At 41.7% G+C, this 19,574-nt stretch overlaps 1 protein-coding gene across 11 annotated transcripts in view; it reads left to right on the top strand.

Moving 5' to 3' along the window:
* Nucleotides 1-19,574, top strand: part of SCAF4 (SR-related CTD associated factor 4) — a 74,951-nt gene that overhangs the window by 28,191 nt on the left and 27,186 nt on the right. For 4 of the 11 annotated variants that reach the window (XM_087895085.1, XM_087895081.1, XM_060686387.2 and 1 more), the window contains 10 exons: nt 4,233-4,316; nt 4,710-4,754; nt 5,866-6,027; nt 7,075-7,210; nt 14,038-14,174; nt 15,095-15,271; nt 16,106-16,203; nt 16,634-16,742; nt 16,861-17,028; nt 18,799-18,878. In XM_087895085.1, coding sequence (XP_087751211.1) covers nt 4,233-4,316; nt 4,710-4,754; nt 5,866-6,027; nt 7,075-7,210; nt 14,038-14,174; nt 15,095-15,271; nt 16,106-16,203; nt 16,634-16,742; nt 16,861-17,028; nt 18,799-18,878 — 1,196 coding nt within the window. Of the gene's footprint in view, nt 1-4,232; nt 4,317-4,709; nt 4,755-5,865; nt 6,028-7,074; nt 7,211-14,037; nt 14,175-15,094; nt 15,272-16,102; nt 16,204-16,633; nt 16,743-16,860; nt 17,029-18,798; nt 18,879-19,574 lie in introns of all 11 variants that reach the window. The other 7 variants (XM_087895084.1, XM_034431899.3, XM_060686390.2 and 4 more) reach the window with 2 other exon arrangements.

Genomic DNA, 19,574 nt, shown 5'->3' with positions numbered 1-19,574 from the left:
GCAGTCCTCTATAAAAGAGGTTTATTGGGCCCATCACAGTTGTCCGAGCCCTGCCAACATGCGTTTCAGCCATCAAGCCCACTGGATAGAGAATATGTCCAGGATCCTCAATCTCCTTTACCCTCATAACATAGCAACTTGTTGTTTATGGGCGAGGAGGACATGGCAGACTACAATCTTTCTGAAGGGGAGGGCTTCATGCTGGGCTGTTCCGCCATGACTTATTTAAAACCCTATTGTTTAAGGCAAAAACAACAGCCAACATGGGGTCACTTATTGGGCACTCGGAGGACTCCATGGACCCTCAAGATCCCAATGCCCTTCTTTTCACTGAACCTGTCTGTGAGCAGAACATCCATCACCCAAGATGTTTCCTGATGTCATACAGAGACTCTGGACTCAGCCTGGAGCAATTTCTGCCCCTATCGGGATGGATAAGAAAATATACACAGTGGAACAAAATCTTGAATAACTCCAAATTCCAACCGTAGACGCTCCTCTGGTTACCCTTGCCACTTCCACCATCTTCCCATCAGATTCGGCGGAAGGGTTGAAAACCGAGGACAGAAGGGCTGAGCTTTCTGCTCGTAAGACCCACCAGGCGGCAGCCTGGGCAATTCGACCTGCCACGGCGGCGGCCTTCTTCAGAAGGATGTCGTTAATATGGCTTTGCCAAATGCAGTCTCATGTTTCATCTGTGGACACTCGGATGCAGCAAGACATTAATAAACTGATAGCTGCAGCTGAATACTCAGCCGACACAATTCTCAATTCTGCAAAATTTGCCTTAAGAGCCCTAGCATCCAGTGTCACTACCAGACGCCTTTTGTGGCTGAGACATTGGCAAGCCGATATGAAAACTAAATGGAGGCTAGCGTTGGCCCCCTTTAAGGGAGGCAACCTCTTTGGTGAAGTAAGTGTTAGACCCTATGTTAGTGGAAGGTGGAGACAAGCGGAAATCTCTTCCCCATGTCTACAAATGATCAAACAGACGTCTACCTTTCCCTATCGCAGACAGTCAGATGTCTGATACCGGATTCCAGGCCCCGGCCTACCAAAGAACCTATGTCCAAGGTATAGATCGACCACTGGACAGACAGTCCTTTCGTGATCACACCACAAGACCACAAGCCAAATGCCCCTTTCAGGGGGCCGGCTACCGACTCTATCGTCGGACTAAGTGACTGCTCCGACTCGGGTCCCATCGGCGGCCGTCTGGAACGGTTCGCCAGCAGGTGACAGAGTATGACCACGGACGCCTGGGCACTGTAAACAGTGACATTAGGTCTTACCCTGGAATTCTGCTCCGAACCTCCACAGCGGTTCATTCAATGTTCGGTGTCACGTGACGCCACCAAGAGATCTCTGATGGAAGTCAAAATCTGGCATCTTCTGGCAATCCAGGCCATAGAGTCGGTTCCATCTGAACATCAGGGGTTCGGCTTCTATTCGATCCTTTTCTTGGTTCAAAAGAAATTGGGAGGAAACAGGGCCATCCTGGATTTGAAGATTACACATACAATACAAATGCTTCAAAATGCAATCTCTGCATTCCATCCTGAGTTGCATCAGACAGGGAGATCTCTCAACATCGATAGATCTCAAAGAGGCCTATCTCCACATCCTGATCAGACCATCTCACAGAAGGTTCCTCAGATTTTGCTACGCAGGGACCCGTTATCAATACAGGGCCCTGCCCTTCTGGCTCTCATCAGCCCTAAGGACCTTCACCAAATTGTTGGGTGAAGTGGCAGCCCACCTACGGACCAGGTCCATCAGAATACAATTTTATTTAGACAATATATTGATCCAGGTGACGTCTCTACTACTAGCATGACGGGATCTCCAGTTCACAATCCAAACACTCCAATAGCATGGATTTACAGTGAACCTGGAGAAAAGCCATTGCTTCCATCCACCAACTTGATCCATTTGGGAGCAAAGGATCGACACGTTGACCTGTTAGGTCTTTCTATGTCCAGAGCGTTTGGCCAGCATACGCTCAACAATCAGACGAATCAAGGCCCTTAGGCAAGTTTCTTTGGCGCTTTTTCCCCAATTGTTGGGGAAAATGATCTTCTGTTTAGCAATTGTTCCTTCGGCGAGATTACATTCCCACCCTCTTCAATGGTTCCTGCTCCCAAGTCAAAGGGCTGGTTGTTCCAACTCCAAATTGCAGATCACGGTTCCCCAGCGGGTGATCGGATCCCTAGAAGGGTGGAGGTTGCCCGCTATGGAGAGGGACTGCCTCTTCAGGGAGCCATCTTGTCTAGTTCTGACCACGGATGCCAGTCTTTTCAGCTGGGGTGCCCATCTGCAATCCCAGGTAACCCAGGGCAGGTGGACATCAGCAGACCTCTTACACGACATCAATTGGCTGGAATTGAAAGCAGCACACTTAGGTCTCCGGCATTTTCAACAACCGCTGTCCGGTCACCATGTATTGCTGATGACGGGCAATGTCACAACCAAGGCGCACGTGAACCGCCAGGGGTGCACATGATCCAGGGTCCTGATGCGCAAAGCGGCGGAGCTGAGTTGATGAGCAGAGAAACATCTGTTATCCCTGCAGGCAGAACACATCTCCGGAGTTTCCAACACCCAAGTGGACTGGCTAAGCAGGACCACCATCAATCAAGCCGAATGGCAACTACATCCAGACCTATTCCTCCAGCTGTCAGCCAGGTTCGGCCAACCATCTGTCGACCTCACAGCACGGCTGAAAAAGCAGCAATGAGAAAAACAGGCAAAGCATGGAAGATCGCTAGCGCCTCGTTAGGGCTGAAAAAAGCTTCGAAAAAGCTACATAAGACGCGCTCAAATTTTCAGCCTCTTTTAGGGGGGAAAGTGTGTCTTATACTCCGAAAAATGCGGTAATTATCCTTTGTATTATATTGTATTGTTTGTACTGTATCTGGGATATTCTAAGGGTAGCACGAAAGAAATTTTCTGTTTTTAGCTTTTTTTCTTTCTAACTCAAAATTCATTTGAGCTCATTAATGAAAGGAAATTTTTAAATAAGAAACAGTATATGGCACTAGTATATCTTTGAGGATGGTACAAGGTCATTTTAGCCCATTCTGAAACTGTTCTATTATATGTAGTTACTTTTAGGAGGAACTAGTGATTCTAAATATCTTGTCCATTTAACACATGAAATGAAATTCTTAAGTGCTATCTGCATACATTTGGTTCTATCTGCTTCTCTGCTTCTTTATTTTTAGTAGGTGCAAGGGAGTTGTGGCAATTCTTAGGTTTCCTTATTTTCTGTCATTTTATCTGCTGCTATTGAGGAGGAACTTGAAAATCAACACTCCTTTGCAGTTTTGCTCTATTTTCTTGACCATTTACCATATTTTTCAGAGTATAAGACACACCCTTTCCCCCCCAAAAAGAGGGTGAAAATCTGGGTGCGTCTTATACTCCGAATGTAGCCCCCGCCCAGCCTCCCAAACAGAGATTTCAGAGGCTGAAAGAAGCCTCTGAAAGAAGCTTTAGAAAGAAAGCCTCAGAAAGGCTTTTATCTAAAATAATATGGCAAGCAACAAAAGAAGAATCAGTAAAGGTTCTAACCAAACTATGCTAACAAATCTGGAGAATGACACAATAACCAACAGATGGGAAGAGGTTAATCTACATACCAATATCAAAGAAAGGGATTGAACAGAGTACAGATAGTCCTTCAGAATAAAAGCTTCTGAAAGAAGCTTCAGGAAAAAAAAGCCTTTTTTTCCCCTGAAGCTCTGTTTCAGAGGCGTTCAGAGGCAGAAAAAAAAGCAAGGCACAGAGCTCACAACTAGCGAACCTGTTGCTAAAATTCACCACTGGGAACAGCTGATTGGAGGTATTCTGGGAGGCCGATCCACCCACCAATCAGCTTTTTTCTTATTTTCCTTCCCAAAAGCTAAGATGCGTCTTATACTCCAGTGCATCTTATGCTCTGAAAAATACGGTAATTGATTTTGCATATTTCTAAAATAGAACATGCTTTTATCCTAATGAGTTAAATATTTATTTATAATGAAGTGGCAATATATAGTATTACAAAGCAATAAACTTTTCATAATAGTAGAGAACAGTCTATCAAGATATTAAGATTCCAAATCAGAATAAATGGTTTCATAAGTGTAATTTTATAATTTTAGAATGATTACATAGGGGAGTAAATAACATATTTCTTTATCTAGAAATATTGCATTTTTAATTTTGTTACATTTCTTATTTTTTTAAAGCTCTTCTCATTGATGGAGATGAAGCCTCCAATTTCTCGTGCAAAGATGATTCTCATCACTAAAGCTGCCATTAAAGCTATTAAGGTAACTTAATAAAGAATATTTCTTTTATGATAGTCAAAATTGGCCTATCATAGCAAAATACAAGATTTATAGTGTTTTATTATGTTCTTTTACAAGTGAAGCAAGAGTTCGTTCATTTTCATTATTTTGCAAACCTTGAATATTTGGATTCATCTTTTTAATATGTATTCTTCATGGTATGTGTAAAGCTCTTTTAAAAATTTAATTTAAAAGACTTGTTAAATTTGAACTGATGTTTAAAGAGTTCCATAATTCTTAAAAGGTTCCATCTTGCTTTTAATTATAATTGTAGTGCTCTGCAATTTATACCTGTAAAAATAAAATAGTATTTTTCTATATTTTTATGGAATGAAATAAAACACTAAATAAAACACATTTAATTTTTCCTTTCAGCTTTACAAACATGTAGTCCAAATTGTAGAGAAGTTTATTAAAAAGGTAAGTGGAATTACGTAACTCAAAGTAAGTTGTAAAGACTCAGCAGTTTTCTCCATATTAACATTTTGTCACATATAACATCTGAAAAAGGATATTGAACAGATCATGGAATTATTTTACTTCCTAGATTTTGTGGAGGCTGGCAGTGTAAAGTGAGGTTAAACCTGTTCCCTTAACAATTCTGATCAGGTTTGAAATAGAATAGTTTAGTCTTCATCCTGTCAGCATTCTGTTTGGGTGGATGGAAAAACTGCTCAAATAAATGCCTGTATTCCACCAATGGGAACATTCTGCTCACCTCCAGTCCTACTTACCACATAGGATTGTGTGTAACCTTTGCAATAGGGGAGGCCTTAAGAAGAACTCATCCCCACCCCATCTGTCTCTTGTGTCTTTAGGTGTGCTTTTAGGGGTTTTTAACAATGTTTTAATGTCAGTTTGCTTTAATATTTTAATACTTTATCTATTTTTCACTTGTTTCTATCATTTGTGAACTGCCTAGAAGTCACCTTGTAGGGGAGATGGCAACATAGAAATTTAATAAATAAAATAGACTCTATTCATATCAAGGAAAATAATAGAGAAGAGGACAAGATATTTGAATAAGAAGTAGAGTGTGAAAATACTTAAAATTAAACTGAAAAGTTTAAGAGAGGGACAACTGGTCATGTGTGACTTTTGTATTTTGTTTAAAATTCCATCACTGGTGATCCTATAGTCTCCAAGTTAGAAACTCAGATACAGAATCATAGGCCATTGCAAAGAAGCAGTGATGTTGGTTTCCCAGAAAGTAGGTGCATCAAAGCAACTCATTGTCCATGGAGAAATGAGACTGCAGGTAGTGAAAAACAAAAGAGGAAACTATAGTTCTGAGAATGTGAGCCAGGTACTAGAAAGGAGAAAGTACTGAAAAGATGGAAACATGATCTTGGGCATCATTCTGAAACCCTTAAATATGCTAGAAGCGCATGCATAAGAAAGGAATATTTGTTGGTCAAACCTGAAATTGTTATCCAGGTTATCCAACAGACTTATTTTATGACCACTTAGTAATTAATGTTAATATATTCAGTTGTGCATTTAGAAATGGTGATATGTTTTCTTTCTTTAGTGTAAACCTGAATATAAAGTTCCTGGACTGTATGTTATTGACTCCATTGTTCGCCAATCTCGTCATCAATTTGGAACAGACAAGGATGTTTTTGGGCCAAGATTCTGTAAGAATATAACTGCCACATTCCAGTATTTATATCTCTGTCCATCAGAAGATAAGGTATAGTTGTTGTTTTTAGCTTTGTTTGAAATTAATTTATAACCTGTACATGAGCATTTGTCTAGAATAGAGACTCAACGATTGTTAAATAGGACTCTGGTTTTGAATAAGGCCTTTAAATTGAATGTTGTTCTTACTTTGCTTTCAATTTCGTGAGGCACTTTTTCCTTACCACTTTAAGATTGGAAGAACTTTTCAATGGGCTTGCAAAATGATTTTTGAATTGCATGGACATACGTATATAAGCATCTGCTTACATTCTGAATCAGCTTTACTCTTTGGATTCAGATTGCTGCATAATCCTATTTTGTAATGTAGATAGTCCTGTAATTTGGATTTTATTGTATTTGAAATAATATTACCATAAGACTTGATACGATCAGTGATTTAGAACAGGGATTTTCAAATGTTCTCAGCCTATGTAATTTGTAAGTTAAAAAAAAATCTGGAACCCTTGATCAAGAAGCAAATTCCAGTGATAGTAAACTGGCTGTACCTGAGTGAACATTTGGGGTGGGTGGGTGTAGATTCCTTTATCTGTCATGTAACTCAGAATTCTGCTGTATATAATTTTTAAAAATCTGATTTCTAAATACTCTGTTGTAAAATAGATATTGCCAAGTTTAGAATAATGTATTCCAAATAAGGCTTTGAGACATTTTGGAGTTTGAGTTGATTTTTATGTGATGTTGTCTCTGTTCCTAGTTACTCATGCTTTTAGATAGTTTGCCCTCTCCTGATCTTTTTTTCACATGTAAAGGCTAGATGATTAGATTGCACTTTTCCTCTTCCATCTCCAATGGGAGACTGATATTGTATTGCAGCTCAATGCATTTACTCCTTTCTCAGAATAAAAGATACTCAGACTGGAATATCCTACGTTGATTTGAATAATGGGAAGAAAGTGCATAAACTCAAAACATGTTCCCTGTTTCATAGTACATGAAAGTTAAGTGTGCAGGAGAGTATTTTCTGAGTAGTGCTTAAAAAAGATTAAACTTTTTTTTTTAAAAAAAAAGAATACTGACATAATTTCTTGTTGAACAGAGTAAGATAGTTCGTGTCCTCAACCTATGGCAGAAAAATGGTGTGTTTAAAATAGAAATAATTCAGCCACTTCTGGACATGGCAGCAGGAGCTAGCAGTGCAACCTCGGTGACAGAAGATGCTACCAATAATGAAGGTAGGAATTAGGACCACCCTGTTTAGATCCAAAAAATCTCAGTTTCAGTCCTTGACATATCCAAAAAGTTGCCTGGAATCCTGGAGAACTCTTAATATATAGCTTAGGAGAACCAGTGGTCTGACTCAATAGAAGGCAGTTTCCTAAGTTTGAATATTGATAGCTTTATTTGAAGTCTTATTTTGTTATAATCTATGTAGAATGAACTGAAATAGGACCACCAATTAAATACTCCTTTCTCCATCATAGTGGAGTCAGCATCCAGAAATGGGTTGTCTCGTCTATTGGCCAATGAGACTGGGTCTGTCAAAGCTGTGAGGACACTCCCCCTACCAACTGTCCAGCTTTTGTCTCAGTCTGGTCATAGACAGTCGTGGTTTTATTAGCTCACCCATTTCTGGATAGCTGCTTCCATTTTAATTAGGATTTTGTTTAGAGAATTTCTTTATTTTTTCTTGAATTTAGTCCCTTTGTGTTTTGTGCTTGAACTGACAGCCGGCTCCCAGCCTAGGCTGGTTGAGCGGGCTTTTCCAGCGAGAAGGGCTGTTAGCCCGATACCGCTGAGGGCCAGAAGTTTATTCTTGGCAGGGCAGTGAGCGAAGTCCACCTTGCTGCCACTGACTCTTGGGCTGCGCTGGACTAGAAGATCGCCCGTTTCCACTTGGGCGCTTCAGTGGGTCTGGCTGTCAGCCGAGGACCTGTCAAGCGGCTGAGGCAACAGCTGAACTGTGAGTCCAGCTCCGGGCGGCTGCCCCATTAGCCCAGCCTCTGCCTTCGGGCATTTGAGGCTCCGGAGTCCCTGTCTGGTATCCGGACAAACTCCACTGACAGCGCGAAGCATTTTGCTGCGTTTTACTTGCAGCGGAGCTGTTGGAGCCGACCTGCGACTTTAAAATGGTGGAGGAAGCCGCAGCGGCCGCTGTGAGTGCTGGGATCAGCATGTCCGCCCCGAATCCAGCTTTCTTGGCCCCGACAGATCAGATTCAGCGGACACCTCTGGGCAGCGAGCCACGCCCAAGAAAGCTAAAGACAAGACCCCCAAACATCATGGAGCCTCCCAGAAGTCCTCTAAGGCTTCGGAGGCTGATGCAGCGAGATGGCACAAAGCGATCGATAGGCAGATCGAGAAAGCCTTGAGGAGGGCAGATGGACAACAGACCATCCTTCAGGGGGCCCTGGATAGGGATAACCATTCCCGCCTTTTCGCAACACAGCCGTTGGAGCTGCTGGACGATTTTGACAGCCGGCAAGAAATGCAGTGGTCGCCAGATGGCGCTAGCAAGCATAGGGCGCCTAGTTTGCCCGGCAACAAGGAACCTTTGCTAATTTTAGCCCCTCAGGCTCCCGAGGGAACTTCTGCCTGGCAACAAGCTGTCAGACAGGGACCTGCTCAAGGGGATGCTTCCTGTACTCCGCTGGCTGCTGGCTTTAGAGCAGAACAGCTGTCCCCAAGTATGGGAGACATAATTGCTGCTGCAATTTCTAAGGGAATAGCAGCTGGTCTTCAGCAGGGGCATAGAGCTGTCTCCCTGCATGTCTCGCTCTTACAGAATGTGGAGGCTGAAGGACTTGCACACATCCAGGGCTCTTATTCTCCTAGCCATTCTCATCATTCCTCAGTGTCTGGGGAGGAGACAGGCAGAGACCTAGACTTTTCAGAGGATGAGGGATTACTACCTGAGCAACCAGCATTTTCAGGACTTTTCAAGCCTGCAATGTTTAAATTGTTGCTGTTTAAGTCCAGAAAGTCTACTAATATGGTTCTGGCCCCGGCTTCTCTGGAGCCTGCCCTGGGTCCTTCTGACATGACAGGCTCTTTATTTTCTGAGCCGGTTAGTGAGGCCAAGGTGGTGCCATCTCCTCGCCTTTTCCTGGACGTTGTTAAACGCCAGTGGTCTGCACCAGTGACTGGGCCTAACCCTGGTTCGCTGGATAAGAGGCTGTATAATGTTGGCCCAGAGTTATCGCAGGCACTGATGCTGCCTTCAATTGATGCACCTGTAGCCGCTTTGGCGGCGCAAACTGTTCTCCCAGAGATGCTCGAGGAAGCTCTCAAGCCTGAGGATAGAAAATCTGAACAGATCCTTAAGAAAACTCATCAGGCGGCTGCTTGGGTTATCCGGGCTGCCACCTCAGCTTCCTTCTTTAATCGGGTATCCCTCATATGGCTGAAGCAACTGCAAGATAGGATCTTGGTGGGGGATTCCAGAGCACACCAGGAACAAGTTGAACAAGTTGCAAGCGGCTCTGGTGTACTCGGCGGATGCTATGCTGAACGCTGCAAGGTTTGCATCAAAGGCAATCGCCTCCAACGCAACATCCAGGAGGCTACTTTGGCTGCGCCAATGGCAAGCAGATGCCAAGAACAAGTGGCGCTTGGCCTCAGCTCCTCTTTCTGGGGAGAGGCTTTTCAGCGACTCCTTGGAGCCGCTGTTGGTGGAGACCCGGGATAAACGTAAGGTCCTTCCTTCCTTATCCAGGCGGGCTGATTCCCGTCCAGCCCCTTACTTCCGACGGCAGGGTTTCCAGGGGGCTGACGGGGGCTTTGGTCTCCCTCGCCAACAACGCCCCTTCCCTGCGGCAGGAACAACAGCCAGACAGGGCGGGGAGGTATAGGCCATTCCCTTCTAAACAGCCCTTTCGAAAGGGAGGGAGCCATCGTTTCAGACACCAACGCTAATTCTACTGGGAGGGGGGATGACTGGCCTTGTTTGCCAGGCAATGGGAGAGCATTACTACGGATGCATGGGTTCTGGAAACGGTCTGGTTGGGCCTGTCCTTAGAGTTCCTCTCCGCACCCCCAAGGTTTTTCATTCGCTGTCCTGTATCAGGAAACAGCGTCAAGCGTGGGCTCATGGAGACTGCTTTTCAACATCTCTTGGATATCCAAGCAATCCAACCGGTTCCGGAGTTGTAACACGGGGGGGTGGTGGTTACTCCATCCTCTTTATTATTCCAAAGGCCTCGGGGGGGGGCGGTATAGGGCAATTCTGGACTTGAAAAGACTGAACCGCTGTATTGTATACAGACGGTTTAAGATGCATTCACTTCAGTCCATTTTGGACGGCGTCAGGGAGGGCGACTTCCTCACTTCTATTGACCTTACTGAAGCGTACCTTCATGTCCCTATTTCTCAGGATCATAGACAGTTTCTTAGATTTTGTTATAAGAACCGGCATTATCAATATAGGGCCTTGCCCTTTGGCCTGTCATCAGTGCCCAGGGCCTTTACCAAATTGCTAGCGCCCCTGGCAGCATATCTCCAGGCTATTCCCATGCGCGTCCAGTGCTACCTGAACAATACCTTATCCAGTCCTCTGAAGAACAGGCTTATGTAGATATAGGACTTACCATCCGGGTCCTTCAGGAGCACGGATTTTCCATCAACGTTAGCAAAAGCCATTTAACACCGGCTACCCGGTTGCTGCATTTGGGGGTGGAAATAGACACCAGGGAGTGCAGGGTGTATCTTTCCCAGGAATGACAGGCTACTATTAAAGATCTAGTGGGTCGAATCCAGCAGGAGCGGCTCATTCCTCTGTCAACGCTTTCTAAACTCCTGGGCAAGATGCTTTCCTGTATTTCCATAGTGCCCTGGGCCCGTTTGCACGCCAGGGCTCTACAGTGGTTCCTTCTCCCTTATCAGCGGGCAGGTAGGAGCACTTTGTTGTCTAAGGTTAAGGTTACCCAGGTGGTGTTGGGTTCCCTGAAATGGTGGGAGTCCGAGGCTCTTGCTCGAGGTTGCCTATTTAAAGAAGTGGACTCCCTAGTTCTGACAACCGATGCCAGCCTGTTCGGCTGGGGGGCTCACTTTCAGGCTAGGGTGGCCCAGGGCCAGTGGTCGCAGGCTGACCTAGCCCATAGCATTAACTGGCTGGAGCTAAGGTCTGTGCACCTGGCTTTACAGCACTTCCAGGCCTTCATGCCAGGTAGACACGTGCTGGTTCGGACGGACAATGTTGCCACTAAGGTGCATATTAACAGGCAGGGGGGTATCCTGTCCCGGGCCCTTATGCAGGAGGCTGAGTGGCTCTGCCTTTGGGCTGAGCGGCTCCATGTGACCCTGAAGGCCGAGCATATTGCGGAGGCTGCCAATGTACTCAGGCAGGGCCACCATTGATCACGCAGAATGGCGCCTGCAACCGGATTTATTTCAGGAGCTGATGGAGCGATTCGGGAGACCTGCTGCAGATCTCTTCACCACCCTAGACAATGCCCAGCTGCCGAGATACTTTACAAGGTTTGTGGTTCCGGGGACGGAAGGGGTCGACGCACTCCCCAGTGCTTGGGCACGGGAGTTCCTATATGCTTTTCCCCCTCTTCCTCTCCTCTCGAAGGTGGTTCGAAAGATTTTGAAGGAACAGGTGGAGGTGTTGCTCCTGGCCCCTTACTGGCCCCGCCGGCCATGGTTTGCAGACTTGGTCGCTCTTTCGGTGGCCCAGCCTTGGAGGTTACCGATGGACAGAGCGTCCCTCAGCCAGGGGGCATTGGTGGACCCGACCCTCAGTGGCTCCAGTTGACCGCCTGGTGCTTGAGCAGCAGTTGCTTAGCCGAGACAATTACCCCTCCGAGGTCATAGCCACCTTCCAGGCGCCCTTCCACGAACAGGATTTACGATGCCACTTGGAAGGCCTTTTGTTCCTGGTGTTCTCAAGCAGGCTTGGACCCAACCGAGGTGTCTGTACCCCAGGTGCTGGCCTTTCTTCAGAAGGGGCTTAACATGGGTCTTTCGCCCAACACCATCCGCCGCCAGGTGGCTGCTTTGTCGTTGGTCCTTGCCTGCGGGGGGCTGGAGTCCCTGTCTCAACATCCCAGGGTTCGCCACTTTATCAGGGGTGCTTTGAATCTGCGGCCTCCGGTGGTTCACCGTTTTCCCACTTGGGACCTCTCCAGGGTGCTTCAAGCATTGACTAGGGCCCCATTTGAGCCACTGCGTGAGGCCACGCTCCGTTTCCTGTCTTACAAGGTGGCCTTCTTGGTGGCTGTAACATCGGCACTGCGGATTTCAGAGTTGGCAGCGCTTTCCATCAGACAGGACCTTTGTGTGTTCCACCCTAACCGGGTGGTCTTACATTTAGACCCTTCCTTCCTCCCAAAGATAAATATGTGGTTTCATAGGGCCCAAGAGTTAGTCCTGTCTGATTTTTGTCCTAATCCCAGGCATTCTCTGGAACGGGAGTGGCACACGCTGGATGTTAGACGGGCACTCTGGATTTATGTTAAATGCACTTCCTCCTTTAGGAGGACGGAGTCGCTCCTTGTTTCCTTCCAACCTGCCACCTTAGGGACTAAGGTGACTTCTTCTACCCTGGGCCGCTGGATTCGGGCGTGTATCGCCAGACCTTATGAGGCTCAGGCCCTTCCTTTGCCCAAGAATATTACAGCACACTCCACGAGGAGCGCGGCCACAAGTGCGGCGTGGGCAACACAGGCCTCTGTGGCAGTGGTTTGTCGTGCAGCTACCTGGTCATCGCCGTCGCCCTTCATCAGGCACTATAAAATAGACAGCTATGCCTTGGCTGAGGCGGCGTTTCGTAGGCGGGTCCTACAGAGTATGCATATTGATGTTGGGGCCTCAGGCCAGGCTGCAGCCCACCCGTAGGGGCACTACTGCTTTGGTATGTCCCATTTCTGGATGCTGCCTCCACTATGGCGGAGAAGGAGCGTTGATCCTACCTGATACGATCCTTCTTGTTGAATGGAGGCAGCATCCAGCCCCTCCCTAGCTTAGGGCCGACCCTCGGTTCCCCTAGGGATAGCAGCTGAGCTGACCACACAAGTCTGTCACTTCATCGTCACCAAAAGCTGGACAGTTGGTAGGGGGAGTGTCCTCACAGCTTTGACAGACCCACTCTCATTGGCCAATAGATGAGAGAACCCATTTCTGAATGCTGCCTCTACTCAACGAGAAGGATCGTATCAGGTAGGACCAACACTCCTTTTATAAAGGAATGCATATTTTATTCTGATGATGTGAGTGAATATATCAAAGAGCAGGAGTGCTTTGAAGAGCATTCCAGTATGCTTGTGTTTTTTAAGACCTATTCAGATTGGTTTTTTATATTCTTTTTCTTTGATTTACTTGCATATTATTAACTCCTATTTATTCTAAATAAATTTGCCTGAAAATAAGTTATTGGAATTAAATTGCTCTGATGGATATGGAAGATATTTTCTTGATGGAAATTATTTTGGTTTAAATATTATGCCTAGGAGAATTTTATAAAAATGTGGGTGAAGCTGTGTGTCACAATAAATTATTCAAGCAACAATTTTGTGGTTTTTTAAAATAACAAACAGCTACTAAGTAGAAGGAAGGATATATAATCTAGTAGTTTCAATCATAATTGTTCCACCTAACCTATCATTGGCTACATTTTTTTAAAAAAAACAATCATGACATCATATTCTTTTTCTTTGATTTATTCAATATTATTAACTCCTGTGTTCTAAATAAATTTGCCTGAAAATAAGTTATTAGAATGCCATCTACCATGATTAGTCTTGTGTTATGATGTGAGCCTTATACATTATATGATCTTTAAGTAGAATACAGATTTTACAGAATACAGAATACAATACAGACTGTATTGGGAGAATGCAGAACCTCTTCATGATTGTGAGACATAGATAGAGGACATAATCAATCCAATTTAAAGAACCCTGCTGCAGGAGGTCAAAACTACTTTTGGATCATACTGTAGAGGATCTAGAATTTGATCACTTAGTTTAGAATAATAAATTGAAATATAAAGTGGTTTATATATGGGAGCACTTCAACATCTTAAATTGTATTTAAGATTTAAATATTTAAATATATTCTATAGGTTCACCACAATCTGCTACAATTCCATCTGAATCACCACAGGTTGGTGCTAATTCAGTACCTGCTGTGCCACAGCTGCCCAGTTCTGATGCATTTGCTGCAGTTGCTCAGTTGTTTCAAACAACACAAGGACAGCAGGTAAGCAAATGATTTTTTTTTAAAAAAATACTTTCTTAAGAAAATATTATTTAAGGCAAACTATGTCTTCAGTTATATATTTTTAAAACTATCATGGAAACTTGTGAATTACATTGATAAAAAGTGAAATCTGGTTTTCTACTGTAATGCATATCAGCATAAGAGTAAAAAAATGTTTAGCCAAGCAGTTAGTCTATGCTTGCTCTCTGAGGAGAATATCAAATGTCCTAGCACATGTAGGAAACTGTATTTTTCACTTTCCCAATAGTAGTCCATCCCAATAGCAGTCCACTGCCATTGCATTCCTCTAAAACCAATCATGGTATGTTGCAGTGTTTCCATGGCAAAATGGTATTATGCCTATTCTAACTTTTACACCATGTTGTAGTGTGCAAGGTAGATGCATAGTCACAAGATCAACTATCTTTTACTATAGTAAGTAAAATTATGACTAGTAGTAAAATGTAATTGAAATACATTTCATTTTATTCAATTTTTTTTGGCTTACTCAATATTCATAGATCTCAGGAATTCAACCAATAAACAATTTAAGAAATTAAATAAGTGACAATATATAGTGCATACTGAAAAAGCTTTAATTCATTTTCAAATAAAAGTGTAGATTCAAAGCCAGGTCTTAAATGATATCGAAATAAAAGCAAGGGTAGTACCTTCTAGATCTCCTTACATTCCATAATTTGGGGTAGCCAAAGAGCCCCTCTCTGGTTTTTACATAAGAGACTGTTCCCAGTAATGAGAAGCAAAGGGGAGCTGTTTTAGGAGATTAATTCTCAGGCAGGAGAGAATACTGTATTAGTTCAGTTCACATTGGAAATGCTCCAAATTTTGTAGTGCCTAAACAATGTCTCTGCTATCCCTATCCTTAAATTATATTAACAGTTGCAATTTTAATCTGATAGCTCCAACAGATTCTCCAGACTTTTCAGCAACCTCCCAAACCTCAGTCTCCAGTAATAGATAATAATGTAATGGCTCAGGTTCAAGCTATCACAGCTCAGCTGCAGACCACGACAACACAGCCATCAGAACAAAAGCATGATTTCCAAATACCAGAACAAAAAACATCTTTTGATAAGGTAGTATTTTTCTTCTACTTGAAAAGGAATTACCCAAATATTTTGTTTCAGGGGAAATCCATGACAAACTGTAGTTTAGTGCTGTGAGAACAAGCCTGAAGGCATCTCCTTGCATTCCCTTCTTTCATATGCATGCAAAAATACCATCTTCCATTTCTGTCTAATGTTGGCATATTTATGGAGCCTTATAGGTTTTTAGTTTGTCCTGGCTATATGGAAAATTGTTGCTCTCTCTGAAACAATAATACAGTCCTGTGATTCACTTTTTAAAAGTGAGTCTTATAAGTTACCTGCTTGTTGCATTAATTCCAGGTGTGCATATAGCAGTCCTGATGCAGATTAGCAGTTGATACTGACTCTAATATTTGAGATGATACAAACCATGATTTAACTCTGTTTTGTACTTTATCTGACCTTTGGCCTAGATAAGATTGCTCTTCTTAAAATTGTTGAAATGTCTGGAAAAAGTAGGAGAGAGAATTTTAATTCAGAACTGCTAGTTCTGGCAGGTTTAATGGCTAGGTTAGATTTTAAACAATTAGTACTACTTAATTGGATTTCCAATTTCAACTAAACTATTTCAGCTTTGCTGTTCTATGTATTAATCATTTTTTTAAGGTTAAGGAGGAGGCAAGGGGACAAGACTGTGGTACAACTGGGTTTTATGGGGCCAACCCCATAAAACCCCATATAGTTTGAGGATAGAGACTGCTTTCTTAATTGTACATCTGGAAAATACTTAACAAAAACTTACATCATCAGTAACATGTTTTGTTTATTGTTCTATTCTTATGGAAGAAAATAGAGTTGGCTCAATGTAATATGTTTCAGAAGCTGTTGGATCGCTTTGACTATGATGATGAACCAGAAGCAGTAGAAGATACAAAAAAAGAAGAGGTCACACCTTCTCCTTCACTCTCTCAACCAACATTGTATGTTTTGTTTTGTTTTGTTTTCGTTTGTTTTGTTTTGACAACCATAAGCCGAGGAGATATAGGAGATAATATAGAAATTTAAAGTTCATAGGTGATTTGCATAACTATTTGGAATTTTTATTAGTACTTTATATAATTTATATACTTTATATAATATTTTAGTATCTAAGTATTAGTTTGTTGAAAAATTATTCAGTTCCAGTTGACTATTTATACTCTTAACTGAAATGCAAATTCACAATCTTAATTTTGACCCCAAAAAATGACAGATGGAGAAGAGCAAAATGGAAATCATACTTAAAAAGGAGAGGGGAATATGCAGTTAATTGAAAACTGTTCTCGTGGGAAGGGAACATTGATGGTGTTTTAAACAACTATACAAAATACTGTATTATTGATATCCTGTTGAATTTTTTTTATATTTTAGTGGATTTCCAGGTGAAGGCTTACAACAACCAGTTTATCCTCAGCTTCCAAATATAGATCAGTTTCAGCAGAGAATGCTGGGAATGCAACAGGATGCAATGCTTCACCAGGTAATGGAAACATTTCCATTAGATTAATTCTTATTTTTTCAAAATTGAGAGCGTTTGATTTCTAGGAAATGCTATTCAGATTCTTCTACTGCTTACCTATGCATTCTTCTTGTGCAAGGTCCCCCTCCCTCCAAATGGACAGATGCCTAGCTATGGACTTTTGCCTACACCACAGTTTACTCCTATAGGTCAACAAGTTATACAGTCTTCACCTCAGGTGCAGCAGCCTTTTCAGTCTTCTTTTCCAACACAAAGTGAATCACATTTACAGAAAGCACATCAGCAGGTAAAAAGCTATTTATACCCAATATTTTAGGCTTAATGCTATATATTGTTTCAAGAAAATGCTACTGTACTGCTTTACCAGATTCCCTTACAGCATATTTCATTTACTAATTTAAATTACATGCATTGATTTTTCAAATGAGATTTTTGGTGCAAGTTACATATTTTAGATTTTAAAGTTGAGGAATTAAATAAACAGTATTCAATGCTAGAGATTTGAAATTGCAGAAGAATGTAATAAAGAGGATGACCTTCCCTCTGACAAACAAACTGCTTGCAAGTTCTGAAGATCTAGAATGGGAAGCCCATTCCTTTAAATCGGTATGTTTTTCGATTATAGATCAATAGATCTTTAATGAAATCTGTACCAGTAAACTAAGATGGAAGAGAAATAGTAAGCAATTTTATTCTGGTTATAAAGTACTTAGGTAAAAAATCAGAATAAATACATTTGTCCAGCATTGGTTGATAGAAGTGAGAATAGAAATCCCTTTGCGCCAATGTCATTTTCAGTGCATTGAATATAAAATTCCATCTTGCACAATTGGTCAGGCAACATTTTTATAATTACAGAGAAAAAAAAAAACATTCCAAAAGAAAGAAAAACAAAAAATAAAAAAATAAAATCTACTTCCCCTTTTGGGAAGTAGATTTTATTTTTTTATTTTTTGTTTTTCTTTCTTTTTCTTTGTTTAGCTTGTTATTGTTTATTGGTGTCTTATGTATTTTTTATTTTTGTATATTTTTTTTGTAAAATTGTGAAGTAAAATAAAATAAATTGAAAAACTTGTTACAAAGATCACTTAGAAATAAAATTATAATTATTTCAGGTATAATTAGACAAATATGTTCAAATTATATTGCATAAGGACCATCAATGTTAAGCTTATATTTTATTCAGGTACCGGTATTAAGAGTATTTATGAGAAAATATTTGATAACTTTTTACTAATTTTTATTTGCTATTCATAATCCTATGCATTCTTACTAAGAAATAAATTCCAAGGAGCTCAATGGAATTTACTCACCATGTATTAACTCTACTACTAACATCTGCATTTAAAAGACAAAGGGCACTCTTTTGAAGACAGCAAAGTCCACATTTTGGACAGAGAAAGGGGGGAGGTCAAAGAAGCCATCTATGTCAAAGCCAAACAGCCCTCTCTCAATGGGGGGGGGGGGGGAGAGGGATATGACATCCTCTATCTCCAGTCCACAACAAAGTCCTTTCAACAGTTCCAAGAAGGCTCCACATCTATTTGCACTACTCAGGTGACCTTGAGGACATCGCCAGGTGACCTCAATGACTCTTTAAAAGAATGCAAATGAAAAGAAAGCTGTCTGCAAGGAGTATCAATCCTTCCATTTCCCACCATTCAGTCAGAGCTGAAGAAGCTTCTTGGATGAGAAGCGAAGTGTCTTCAAAGAAAAATCATAAAGCCCAGTTGCTTCTTGAAAAGCGCCTTTGGGACAATCATTACTTGGATGGCCGAGAATCTCCATAGACATTCTACTACAAAAACATATTTAATATAAATCATATGTAGCTTTGTGACTCTGTAACATGATTATATTTTAGGTTTGGTGTGTGTGTGTGTGTGTGTGTGTGTGTGTGTGTGTGTGTGTACACATACACACACATACGTACGTACACAACATAATTAGAGGAACAGAGATGAAAATTCTGTAATCAAACAGTAACTCTAGTTTCAAAGTTGCTATAGATCAGAAAAGAGTACCACTGATCATAAATCCTTGCTGATTGTTTAAGGAACTGGAAGTGGATCAACATCCAACTCAAGAAGGAAAAAGACATGAGAACCGAAAGTCGAGATCTAGATCAGCATCAAGGTAGGAGTGCTTTACAATTAATAGTATTTTAAATAAGTGAATGGACATAACTGATATACTGTAGAAGGCTAGGCTTTAGTTTTTATAACCCAGGTTTAAATGGAAAGAATAATTTTTAAGTAATTTGTAAAAACAGTTGTGGAAAGTAGTACTAAAACCGCAAATGCACAGGACAGCATTAAGCATATAAAACCATGAAATGTATGACTAACAATAAAAAGGCATAGAAGTTGTTACAGGAAATAACCCCTAAAATTTTAATTTTATTGCTTGAAGGTCATCTTTTTTCTTTTTTAAAAAATGACTAATTCATAAAGCAAAAATCCATTGTTGTCAATTAGATATAGATTTCATCTTCCAGTGTTGCATGATTTTTAAGTAATCAGCATGCCTGGTAATTCTATCCCTTCCCCAAACAATTCCTGTTAGTTTGACAGTTTATAAAAAAGGTATAGCTAAGAAAAACCTAGGTATCCTTAACATACAATAATTGATTTGGAGTCAGACCATGATTAAGATAAAGCCATACCATAAGAGTTAGTATTCCATCTTTTGAGATATATCTCCAACAGCAGGATTATAATGAACATTTTCTAAACTGTCAGCTTATAGGAAGTAAAACGTTTTGTAGCACAAATCTCATTTTAAAATAATAGAAAAGTGTTTTAAGCTTCATAAGTGTATTAGGACAGGACA

Source organism: Pantherophis guttatus, chromosome 5 (assembly GCF_059756535.1).
Source record: "Pantherophis guttatus breed Tessera chromosome 5, ASM5975653v1, whole genome shotgun sequence".
Taxonomy (NCBI): domain Eukaryota; kingdom Metazoa; phylum Chordata; class Lepidosauria; order Squamata; family Colubridae; genus Pantherophis; species Pantherophis guttatus.
The sequence above is the reverse complement of the archived record's forward strand: the minus strand, read 5'-3'. Positions and strand labels throughout refer to the sequence as shown.